Source organism: Manis javanica, chromosome 10 (genome assembly GCF_040802235.1).
Source record: "Manis javanica isolate MJ-LG chromosome 10, MJ_LKY, whole genome shotgun sequence".
NCBI classification, from domain to species: Eukaryota; Metazoa; Chordata; class Mammalia; order Pholidota; family Manidae; genus Manis; species Manis javanica.
This window is the reverse complement of record NC_133165.1, coordinates 114,526,773-114,539,248: the sequence shown is the minus strand read 5'-3', so window position 1 is coordinate 114,539,248 and position 12,476 is coordinate 114,526,773. Positions and strand designations below refer to the sequence as shown.

At 49.0% G+C, this 12,476-nt stretch overlaps 1 protein-coding gene across 4 annotated transcripts in view; it reads left to right on the top strand.

Annotated features, from left to right (window-relative positions):
- The window catches only part of SHISAL1 (shisa like 1), a 130,548-nt gene extending 118,982 nt beyond the window's left edge, over positions 1 to 11,566 (top strand). For all 4 annotated transcript variants that reach the window (XM_037006800.2, XM_017670210.3, XM_037006801.2 and 1 more), the window contains exon 5: positions 5,791 to 11,566. In XM_037006800.2, coding sequence (XP_036862695.2) covers position 5,791 — 1 coding nt within the window. In that variant the 3' untranslated portion in view covers positions 5,792 to 11,566. The remainder of the gene's footprint in view (positions 1 to 5,790) is intronic.
- The last annotated feature ends 910 nt before the right edge of the window (positions 11,567 to 12,476 follow it).

The window sequence follows — 12,476 nt, the reverse complement described above, 5'->3', positions numbered from 1 at the left end:
CCTGCCGGTGGACGCGTCACTGACCCGAATCTCCCGCCGTCGCCCACACTGCTGCAAGACTGCGCTTGCACGTGTTTCCCCCTTCTGAACATGTTCGTAGGATTCTAAGTGGATTGCCGGGTCAGAGGGTGTGCGTCTGTAACTGCCTTCCAGAAATGGCCCCAGTGACCCTCCTACCAGGAGCGAAACAGACGCTTCTTCCCCTCACAAACCAGCAAACAAACCTCAACCATTTTGATCTTTGCCAATGTGATGAGTAAAAGGATGTGGAAGGATCCTGATGTCTGTGCTTTGCAAAGCTTTCTCATGATGGCTTTAACTCGCTTTTCTCTTACTTTAGATTTTGGATTTGCGATTTGACACCGGTCTGTTTAGACTCTCCCTGGATCCATTGGGTAATTTCTGTTTTATTGGAAATTCATCCATTTCATCAAGATTTCCTGATGTATCCGGACAGAGTCGAGTAGCTAGGCTCTCTTGTTCTTCCCACATTATTTGTCCACTCACCTCACCTTTACTGAGCACCTGCTCTGTGTGCATGACATCATTATTGGCCCTGGGGATGTGGTAGTGTACCAAAACCAATTTTAAAGTCCTAGTTTTATGAACAGACAATTGAAAAAACACATAGAATATATGGACTGTTAGGTGGTGATAAGCTCTAGAGAGAAAACCAATATGGGGGCAGGAATGGCGTTTAAGACGGAGAGTAGGTGAATGGGGTGGTCAGAGGGGGTCTCAGGGGCAAGTGACTTGAAGGTCATGAGGGAATAAGCCACGTGCTCTTCTCGGAGAAGAGATGGCAGCAGGATGGTGTAGGTGGTGTATTAGTCTGGGTTCTCCAGAGAAACAGAACCAGTGGAATGGACATGGACATGGACATGGTTATGGATATAGATATGGATATAGAGAGAGATTGGGCTATAAAGAATTGGCTCATGCAATTTTGGAGGCTAAGAAGTCTCAAAATCTGCAGTTGGCAGGCTGGAGACCAAGGGAGCCGGTTAAGCCCCCGTCCGAGTTCGCAGGCCTGTGAACCAGGAGAGCCGATGGGGTGAAGTCCAGTCTAAGTCCACACCTGAAGGCAGGAGAAGACTGAGATCCCACCCCAAAGACAGTCAGGCAGGGAAGGAATTCTGCGTCCCTTGGTTCCATTCAGGCCCTTAATAGATTGGAGGAAACCCATCCACACTGGGAAGGACCATCTGCTTCACCCAGTCTACCAATTCAAATGTGACTGTCATCCAGAAACACCCTCCCAGACATACCCAGAATCACGTTTGACCAGATATCTGTGGCTGGCTGAGCTGACTCATAAAATGAGCCACCATGGTTGGAGTGGAGTAACAAAAGAGAGAAGACACAGGATTTGATCAGAAAGGATGGCAAGTTTAGGCTTATAGTCTGGGTGAGATGTGAACCATCAAGGGCGCTGAGCAGAGGATTGACATGGAGTGGCACAGATCTTCCCAGGATCCCTGTAGCTGCTCTGTGTAGACTAGATGGAAGGGTCGGCCACTGAGGAGGCCACGGCAAGAATCCTGATAGCTGGGATCCCGTTTAGGAGCAAAGGAGTGTAGGGCAAGGTGTACGGATATATCAGAAGGAAGGGCCAGTGGGATCTGCCAGTGGATTGGATGTGGGTGTGAAAGAAAGAGAGGATCCCAAGGTGACTCTGGGACCTGCATGTGAGTAACTGGCAGGATGGATTTGTGTTTACGGAGGTCAGGAAAATTATGGGAAAAGCAGATTTGGGGAGGAAGAGCTAGAATTTAGTTTTGAGCATAGTAAGTTTGAAGTGTTCAGGAAATATCCAGTTGATGATGTCAGGTAGACAGTTTGGAGAGAGTGTGAAATCTTGTGGCTGGAGATTTATCAATGCATGGAGTGTGTTACATCCTTGGGAGGAGATGAGCTCCTCAGGAATGAGCTGAGGTGGAGAGGAGGAGAGAAGACCGGGAGGATAAGAAGGGACCCTCAGAGGGTCCTGAGAAGCAGCAGCCAGAGAAGCAGGAGAAGCAGGAAAGGGTCTGGAGTGCCCAGAAGCAGGACGAGTGATCCCCTGTGTCGGTGCTACCGAGAGGACAAGTGCAGGGTGGACCACGACTCAGCCACTGGATTCAGCAACACGGAAGTCTTGGGTGACCTTGGCAAGGGTAAACTCAGCAGATGAGTTGGGGAAAAGCCTGTCTGAGGAGCCAAGCAACAGTGGAGAAGAGGGATTGGAAAGCAAAAATACAGATAACTTCCGAGTGCTTGCATCCTCCTGCTCGATCAGATTCACCAACAGTTCATGTTTCATTGTTTTTCAAAGAACTAGAAATTGGATTTCTTTACTTGTTCCTCCCATTGACTTTTTAACTTTATTTTAGTTTTAATTTGTCAATTGCTTCCCTATGCCTTCCTTGGGTTTATTTTTCCTTTCTTTTCTAACTTTTTGAGTTACATAGTTAATTCATGTTGTCTTGTTTATTAGTATCAGTATTGAAAGCTATAAGTTTTTAACTGATCATTGCCTTCGCTGCATTCCACAGGTTCTGAAATGTAATACTTTTGTTTTCATTATTGTCCAGAGACTACTTTGATTTTTGCTTTTTCTTTGAGTTAAAGAGTTTTTAAACTTCTTGGTAGTAGACTTTGATTTGTTTTGTGGTTTGGTGGCTGATAATTTGAAGTTCTACTATGTTGTGACCAGAAAATGTTATCTAATTCCTAATTTTTGGAATTTACTTTTTGTGTCCTGATAGTCATTTCTTGTGTGTGTATTTTCAAGACCATTTGAACAGAAGGTAGATTCTGTTTAATATAAATACATGCACTGCACACTATATTATTATTTAGCTAATGTATTAATATTTGCATATTATATATTAGGTTATGCGGCTCCCTGTACCCTCATTTATGTTTTTGACAACTTCATCTGTAATGGACTGAGAAAGGTGAAAGCAGTTCCTGTGCTACGATGTTCAGGCTATGTTATTTGGTGCATAGACACTCAGTACTTTTAGGTCCTCATGGTGACTGATCCTGGATTCCCACACCCTGCCCTTCTTTTTCTCATTCAGCATTTCTTGTACTGACTTAATCTTTGTCTGATTTGCAGATCAAGACCCCTGGTTTCTCTTGGTTTGCATTTGTTTGTGATGTTTCTGCCCATGCCTTGTTTTTAAAATTGTGGCGAAACATATAATATAAAATTTACCACTTTAGCCACTTTTAAGTACAGTTCAGTGGCATTAAGGACAAAGGACATTCACGTTGTGCAACCATCATCAGAACTTTTTTATCATCTACCCATTCTTTTATATTAAACCTTACTGACTCATTCTATCTTCAGTGGATTTTTTTGGTAATCTGATCTGAGAGTTCTTTTTAAGCAAGTGTGTATGGTTCATTAACATTTACTGATAGGGCAGATACATCTGGTCTTAGCTCTTTCATCCTAGTTTATGGTATGCTTTCTGATTTTATAGCTTTTGTCAGTTTTTGCCATATGGTCTGTTTCCTTTGTTTTATTTTTGTGTATATGTCTTCTGACAATTTGGAAAGCTGTGTTTTTGATTCTGTGGCTATCTTCATAATTATACTGCAGTGTGATACCCTTAAATCCTGTTTCTTTAGACAATGTTCATTTTCTCCCTATTATAAATAGTGTCTAAATTAGAATAGTTCTACTTTCCCTCTTCTTCTCTCTCTCCCACCAAATGATTTCGTTCATTATATTTTGTGAATTTTTTCCATTTACCTTTGTATCTCTGATTTTACTTAAAACCTCTAAATGATTCTTTAGACCCCAGCTATAAATGAATAGGACATAGCTTACATGTATTACCTTTCTTCTTCTTACCTCTACACCTCCTCTCTGTTATTATTCATACCAGTTCTCTGGTTTCTCTTTCATTCTTTCATTTTCTATAATTGTCATAATTCTTAGATTTGTTTCAGCCACAGTCCTACAGCTAAATAGATTCTCACTGCCAGAGCTCTTGTCAGATTTACTCTATTAACTTTGGTTATCCTAAGTGTGTCCTCTAGTAATTTATGTAAGAAGGGCTCATGGGAACTATATTTAAAAACATTCAAAAATATGTTCCAAAAGCTTTTCTTTTGATGTTATACTTGTAAGATGGTTCACCTGGGTTTTAAATTCTTGGTCCATTCATTCTTAAAAAAAATATTTATTAGACCCTTACCGTGTGCCAGTTACTAGTCTAGACCCTGAGAAAACAACAATGAACATGACACACAAACACCTTGGCCCTCTTATAGCTTACTTTCTATTTGAGGAGACAAGCAATAAACTAAGCCAATAAAAACACTATGCGGTGTGCTGGATAGAGATATGTGCTATGAAGCTGGATAAAGCAGGCAATGGGGGGGTCACTGGACTGGGCTTTGTTCTGTGAAGTAGATGAGAAGGTTCCAGGGCATCCCTCACCCTGAGCCCACACACACAGTCCCATTGATTCAGAGCAGGGGCTTGGCTCTGCCTTGTGGAATATCACTCCCTCTGGAGAGATGGACCGTGCTGGCCTTGTCAGAGCCCTTCCCTCAACTTCCCTTCTGCCCCTCAAACATATACTGGAACTTGGTGGTGATGGCTTATCAGTTCAGAGCTGTAATCAGATGCAAAGAGCAGAGACCCAGCTGCACTGGTGTGGAGGTGGGCAGTCAGTGGCCACAACAAGAACCAGGTTGTTCCCTGCTTTTCATTCCACTCACCTTTGTGAGATTCCTTCATCCCCATGTTCTTATCTGTGTTCATGTCCCCCTCTCAGTAGACTTCCACTTACACAGCATTGGCTGGACTGGGTCATGTGGCCACCCCCATTTTCAAGGGAGTCTGGGAAGGTGACTGTTGGTGACTAGGCTATTATCGCTCCTATGAATGGATGTAGGAGAGGAGATTCACAGTGCGTGCCGCAGGTAGAGCTTGTATTTCTGTTTTTCATTGCCCTTGTTTGGGGGTGACTTTGAGAAGAGAAAGGATACAGGCAACTTGATGCTGCCAATCAAAACTGTAAGCACCCCCATGGGCCAGTGTCTACACTCGTAATCCTGCTCCACTGGGCTGGCCTGTCCCTGTGCCAGGACTACCTGGTTTTCCCTCCATGGCTTTGTATGATATGATCATATCCATGGGTGTGATTTTCATTATAACAGTTTCATTATCATTGTGAATAGCATCTGTTCTTAATATTTTCTAGTTTGTTATAACAGGAGTGACCATATAGTTTATCATCCAAATTTGCAAACTTTTGAGCATGACAGGGGAACAATATTAAAAATTAATTTAGTGTGTTATGTCAGAGCAACAGGTGTTAACTGTAACTGTCCCAAGAGAAGACATATAATCACCCTACTAATTTTGAGGTAGGCGAATGCTGTTGGTTTTTCTAAGTTGATCTGATGAGTCACAGATTGAAAATTATATTATATCTGCACTCTCTGTTCTAATAATTAACCTATCAATTCTCTTGGGTTCTCTAAGGACATTATCTGCCAATAATCGTAAGTTGGTTTTTTTGTATTCCACTCTTAATACTGTTTTTTCCTTGCCTGATTGCATGGGCCAGGAGCGCTATGCTATTTGGAACCAGTGATGGCCAGTGTACTCATGTTGTTTTTATTTTTAAAGTTGAATGGTTCTGAATATCCAGAAGACAAAGACAGATCATGTAGTCAGAGAAAACCTGGTTTTTCCTGGCACTGAGGCTTGAGAGAAATACCCCTAGGGTATCCTCATGGGGGAGACGCCATGTGATATTCTGTTTCCTTCTGCTTCCCCAGAAAACCCTTTTGCTGTGCCTCAGGATGGGGGAGGTGAGACCCGAAGCACCTAGAGCAGCCTCCGAGAAGAGCAACTTCCACAGAGACACCAGGGAGAACCGAGGCAGCTGCGGCCGTGGCAGAGGAGGAAATGCCCCTTCTGCCCGAAGCCCCCTTCCGTGGACTTCTAAAATTTGGAGCAAACTCAGGGGTGGGAATTGGGGGGTTGCAGGAGAGGGGATTCTGAGCCACTCATCCGCAAGCAATAGTCCCATTTGGGCTGGTGGCTTCTGAGAGGTGACTCCATTGCGGACTCAGGGTGGCCAATGCAAAGCAGCTCTGGCTGATTCAAGCTGGAAAGATTTAGGCCTGGGCTTTGTACTCGTGGTTCCCTTGCCTCCACTCCCTCCAGTAGTGGCCTGTGGGCCTGTGTCAGAATATTGGATGTGTGTGTGTGTGTGTGTGTGTGTGTGTGTGTGTGTGTGTGTATGCACACGCACACATGTGCGTGCATGTGTGTGATCTGGGGGTGTTCTTTTTGTTTGGTTTTTATTGGGGCCCCCAAGTTCTCTGACAGGCACAGGTCACCATGTGGTGGGGTTCCTCTCCAGCATCCCAGGCTCAAGGGTCTTGCTGCAGCAGGCAGCTGTGAACCGGATGGAGTTGGTGAGCATAGGGCACAGCCCCACTGTGGCTCGGGGGACACCGGGGATTCGAAAAAGCCAGTGAGGGTTCATTTGTTCCTATAACAGCAGTAACAATAAGAGACATGTGTTGGGCTGTCCATGGGGCAGGAACTAGGTTGGGTGTTTTCATCACACGCTCTCTCCCCACCTAGAAGGGGGTATGAATTCCCTGCAGAAATAACTCAGAGTGGGGAAGGTGCCCAGGGTCACACAGCCAGGAGGAGACCAGCCTTCTGCCTGAGCTCAGGGGTGCAGGAGCCCAATGTCCAAGCTCCCAGCCCAGGGCGGCCCCAGCAAGTCCCTGGAACATCTCCCCAGTGGCTTCTCGGCCATTGCCGAGGGACTGGCCGTTGCCTCGAGTTCTCCGCCATCATTGCCCTAGAGCCCTTATTTGTGCAGCACATTCTGGTTAAACACCTGGTGTGTGCCAGGCCTTGTACTGGGCAGAGATGGGGAGTAGATATGAGTCAGGCAGGCTTCATCCCTGCCTCAGGGCAGCTGCCATCTGGGGAGAGATACACGCATCTTTGCTGGAGAGGGTGCCAAGGGCTATGGACACTCAGGAAGGTTCTAGAAACCCTTCCACCTTAAGATGGGCTTCCACACAGAACTGGCTTCCTGTACCATCTGTCCATAGAGCTCACTGCTGCCACCCGCCCTGCTGTGCAGGGCACACACACAGCAGGGCACTGCCCCGGGTGATCACAGAAACCCCCAAGGACCTGCTGCCAGTGCAGACACACTCCTCCCACTGATGTCCCCGATACCAAACCTCCCCAGCTCTTAGCTTGGGGAGCCCCGATTCAAAAACTCACATCCCTCTGATCCCCACCCACCACTTAGATAGACCAGTGTCCTTGCACTCAGGCACTCAGCGAGCAGGCAGACCCCTTCTCGCGGGGCTGGTCTTCCAGCTGGGGGAGAGGACAGCAAAGGAGTAAGCAGGGAATAAGAAAGACAGCAGCAGTGGTCAGCACTCCGCTGACCACTCATCAGAGCAGTGTGCTGCTGAGGGTTTTGTTGAGCTTGCGGTGTGGGAGGGCCTTTCTGAGCAGGTAATGGGTAAGCCAGGATCTGAGTGACAAGCAGGAGCCACCCATGGGCACTGGACAGGGGAAAGGATTCCACGCAGAGAAACAGCTAATGCAAAGGTCCTAGGGCAGCCGTAGGCTTGGTGGTTTCAAGGAGCCAAAAGAAAAACCTCCAAAACGACCCAGCAGGAAGGCAGAAGGGGCTGAAGGCGAGAGAGTCCAGGCTCTGTGCCTCACTCTGGTCGCTGTAAGGTCACAAACACAACAGCCCAGCCCACCCTTTGATAAAGCAGAGAACTTTCTAGGGCATAGAGCAATTTCCATACTACCTGGTGTTTCATCCTCTCAACAGCCCCATAGAGAAAGGACTCTCCTCATTTCACTGACTAGGAAACTGAGGCTCAGGTGAGTCAGGCGGCTTGCCCAAGTCCAGACTGGCAGGCTGTGGAAGACAGGGGTCCTTCAGTCCTGTCTCCTGCAGACAGTGCTGCCAGTGCCCGGCATATAGCTTGGCAAAGGTAAAGCAGGAGAACCTTCACTTGGGGCCTTGATAACAGACAGACATGTCTTCCTTCCTTTCCCCTGGATGCCGAGTCATCCAGAACATGCCCAGGGCCTTGTCCATGTGGAGCAGTGAGTGCCGTGGACCAGTGCTCAACAGCTGGTCAGCCCAGCTGGAACGGCTCACACCTGCATCCCACGTGCGGAGCCTCGGCGTCAGAGGAACCTGAGCCCACGGGCATGGGGACGGGAGGTGGGCAGAAGACCCGATTCTGACATCAGCTCTGCACCATGAGCAGTGTGACCTCAGACAAGCCCCTGCCCTCCCCATCTCCAGTTTCCCCCTTGGTAGGAGGAAGGAGTCAAACCAGGCTTTTAGGGGGCTTGCATCTCTGGCTTCCCATGGTTCTAGGTGATGCTCTTGCAGCCGCTCACACGTGTTGCTCAGCAGACGTAGCAGAGCAATGTGAGGCCGCCTGTAGTGCAGACCACACAGACACGGAGCGCAGAGCCCCGTCCTCCCAGCTGGTGGCCTTGGAAAATGCTTCCCCTCTCTGAGCCTCAGCGTCTCACCTCTGAGGTGTGTGGGTGTGGGAGGCAGGTCGCGGCAGCCACTGCATCACAGAGTAGTTGAGGGGGTGAGTTCAGGGCACGTGGGTGTGACCTGAGTGGAAGGCTCGGCCTATGTGTTCAGTGGCACATGTACGCCATTAAGTCCTTCCCAGTGTCAAGGGCTCCCCAAAACCCTGCAGAACCCCAGGGTCATCCCAACAAAAATGTGTCCCTATCCCACTGTGGCAGGCAGATGTGCCAATTAGTAGAGTGTCCCCGAGAATAAGTTGCCGGGAAGTGACAAGTTCAAGTAGAGATTTACAGAATTAGCATTTTCTAGTGACTCCTGAACTTGATTTTTCAAGCTGCCGATGTTTACTTTTTACTGTGAGCTTCTGGCTATCACCGTGTAATTTGTAAAAATAACAGTAATATTCATACAAAAAGAAAAACAAAAGAAGAGATAGATGATAACATCAGACCCACTGAGGAATTTGTATTTGACGCTGGTTTGTGTGACTAATTCGCTGTGTTTGTAAGGACTTTTTCCCACTGGGAACTGTGTGTTATTAATGAGCAGTTTTATGCTTTCCTTCTCATTCATGTATGGTGTGAGTGTTGTGTGTTTCGGAATCTCTATCGAGAACCAATACCTGGTAGCACCCGGGCCTCTCTGCCCTCACCTTAACCTCTGAAATTGCCCTGCGTCTGCTCGTGCAGACGTGCCAGGAGCTGCCAGCTGCCAGGTGAAGATTTGATGCTGATTAGGACCAACATGAAACAGGCCTTAACTGAAAACACACACACACGTGCACGTGTGCACACAGGCACCTATGCGCACACAAATGCACACACATACTCATGCACATGTGCACACGCGTGAGTCTGCGGGTGGACCCATTCTCCCTTGTTGTCTCTGATGCTTCCGCAAAAGAGCAGGTAGGCAGCCAGCTAAGGTGGGTGGTATTTCCCCTCATCATTGGAAAAAACCTGTAGGCAAATTTGGCCTTAGGACTGGAGGGAAGGCCTTGGGGGTATCAGGGAAAACATGGCCAGGAACGGGCAATAACAGACTTTAGCACAGAGACACGTCCCAGCTCACGTGGGATGGAGAGCTCTCTGTGGGTCATTTCAGTCACCACCAGACTCTGCGTGTGGCCAGGTCGGCACTGTCTCCCAGGCACCCAGCAGACCTGGCAGGCTCTTGTCCACACCAGGTCAGGATCCGGGCCCTCTACTGTCCCTGCAGCCCACTGTCGCCGCCCGGGCCCTGACCCCTGGCTCAGCTGACACCCCATTTGCTGTGTCTGCTAGATGTGCCATGAAAAAAGACAGGTTTCTCATTTACCAACTTTGAAAAAATTTATTGGTTTAATTTTTTCAATTTGGCTGATTGGGCCCCACCGACAAGAAGAGTCATGCCATGGGTGGCCTTCAGAAGTGACTTTGCAATTTGTCCTCATTGACCCAGATCTACATAACAGCTCTGAGTGGAGTTACTCGGGGCATTCCTTGTCAGTGTTGAGGGGCACCCCTGTCATTCCATCCATGTCTGTGGGGCCCTCCTGTCATCTGCTATGGAAATCGGGTTGGAATAGTAGAGGCAGCCCCGGAGAGGCAGCCAGCCACCAACAAGTGGGTGACACCATGATCACAGCTGCCTGTAGCCCAGGAGCACATCGCCAGGTGGAGGCGGTGCCCTGTGCCCGCCAGAAAAACAAACCCTGCACACCTGTGTGCGTGGCCGACGCACGGAGGCTCCCCACCCTTGCAGCACAAACATGGCACCAGATGGCGGTTTCATGAACGTGTGCAACTTTGGGGTCCGTGGCCTGAAAAACTCAAAAGTTGAAGATGGGCAGTCAGGTGAGATAGAAGATCCTAGAAGCTCCTTTTGTTTGTGCATGCATTCATTCATCTATTCAACAAGTATTTATCCAGCTTCCTACCCACTGTCCATCTGGCAGCAGTTCCTGCCAAAGACAGAGAGGTCCTTGGGAGAGGCTGGGGTCACCTGCGAAATAGCTAGTTGTGCCTAGCAGTTAGGAATGCTAGATCCACAAAGCGAACAAGGAACACTTACCTATCCCACCCATGAGAGTGACCTTGGAAGTGGCATCGTTTCCCCACCCCCAAGTTTGCAGTCTCAGACGCTGCCAGACAGTTGGTGCTAGATCAGTGCTTGGTGAATGAGCAGCTTTGACCAGGAGTCACCCTGTACTCCTATCATCGCATCAAAGCCCTGACCTATTTGCCCTCAGTGGGCTGAAATTTGGGACGACCAAGGTGTCCACCTCAAGGGAGCCGCATTCACAACGCTGTCACATAAGCAGCAATGCACTCCAGGGGCACCATTTCTACAGACTGGGCTTGTGCAAGGAGGCGCCCTGTGAATCTCCCTAAACCACCCTCCAGAACACACAGGATCCCGCCAGTGTCAGATGAGCCTGGGGAGGAGCCCCCTGCACATGGTCGAAGGGCGCAGATTGCATGGCCAGGTGGGCCCCGGTGAGGCCACAACCTGAACCAAACTGACCCGAGAGAATGTCCTCTCAGAGCCTCACTTGTTTCTCATGTGCAATTTCTTTCTGTTTCTTCCCCCATTTTCTGTGTGAAAGCTGGTGAGATATGCCACAAAGAAGCAAACAGTCTGGGTGGAGTGCAATAACTAAGTGGGGCCTCCTGGGGTGAGGGGCTCAGCCACCCTGACAAGGCAGAACGCCCACCCCCAGTCCGTGTGTCCTTCCCGGGGTCAGCCAGATACAGGCAGGCCATTACTGGAGGGCCAGGGATGTTTCCTCTCTCCTATAAGCCCCAACTTCACCTGCGCAGGCACAGGGTCTCACTGGGAGCTGATAACTGGGAAAACCAAAAACCAATAATATTCCTAATAATAATGATAATATAATGTAATGATTATAATAATGTGTTTTACACTGACGCTGTTGCACTGCTTTTGTCTTTATATACAGTAGTTTTTATAAAGATGTCCCTATGTTTTAATAAAGGAGTGTTATGTCAACTGTTCCCTGCATTCAGATTTGCTTTAATATTTCAGAAGGAGCTCGAGGGAACCTGCACTCAGGCTAAATGTCGCTCTGTTGGGGCAGGCGGAGGACCAGGGCCAGCAGTCCCAGCCTAGGAGCCGTCTGGAGTGCAGCGGGGAGCAGGCCAGGACACAGCTGCTTGCACACACAGGACACACACACTCACACTCAGAAACACATGCACACACCATCCCGAGCCTGGCTCTGGGGAGGGGAGAGAGTAACTCTCCTGAACAAAGCCTATGCCCTCTCTCTCCCAGGGGGCCCCTCATGCTGGGGGCAGGGGCTTGTGTAAGGCGGTGTCGCCTGTGGTGGGTGAGCGCACATAGGAAGGCGGAGCGGTCGGCACCAGATCCTCAGGGTCTCGGTGCCTGGAGAAATGTCACAGACTCTATCTTATGGGCAAGTGAGAGCCATGGGCAGGCCCGGGACAAAGGAGAGACAATATCGGCTCTGTCTTATGGAAAAGCAGGATGCATGCATGGAAAGATGCGCTCAGGGCAGGCCTTAGTAAACTGGAGGCCTTGGTAAGCTGGAGGCTGTTGGCCATGGTGGGTGAAGTGAGCAGGGCCAGCCTCCACCCTGTTTGCTGGGGACCCTGACCTGGCTCTGCCTTCAGGCCCTTCCCCTGCTCCGGTCCTGAGCCATGGGTACCCAGCGGCTCTGCCCTGCTGAGGAAGCTCGGCCCGTGTGCCATACTGGACTAACACTAGCTCCCCCAAAGAAAGAAATGTCTGCAGGAAGCAGGCGCCGCCTGCCACAACACCGTGGCAGGCCCAGGGGTCCTGAGGGGTCACTGCCCTCACTCTTTGTGGGCACAGAGCAACCCACAAAATGAAGCATCCAGGCTCCCATCCACACTGAGCCATACCTCTAGATGCCATCCTCCC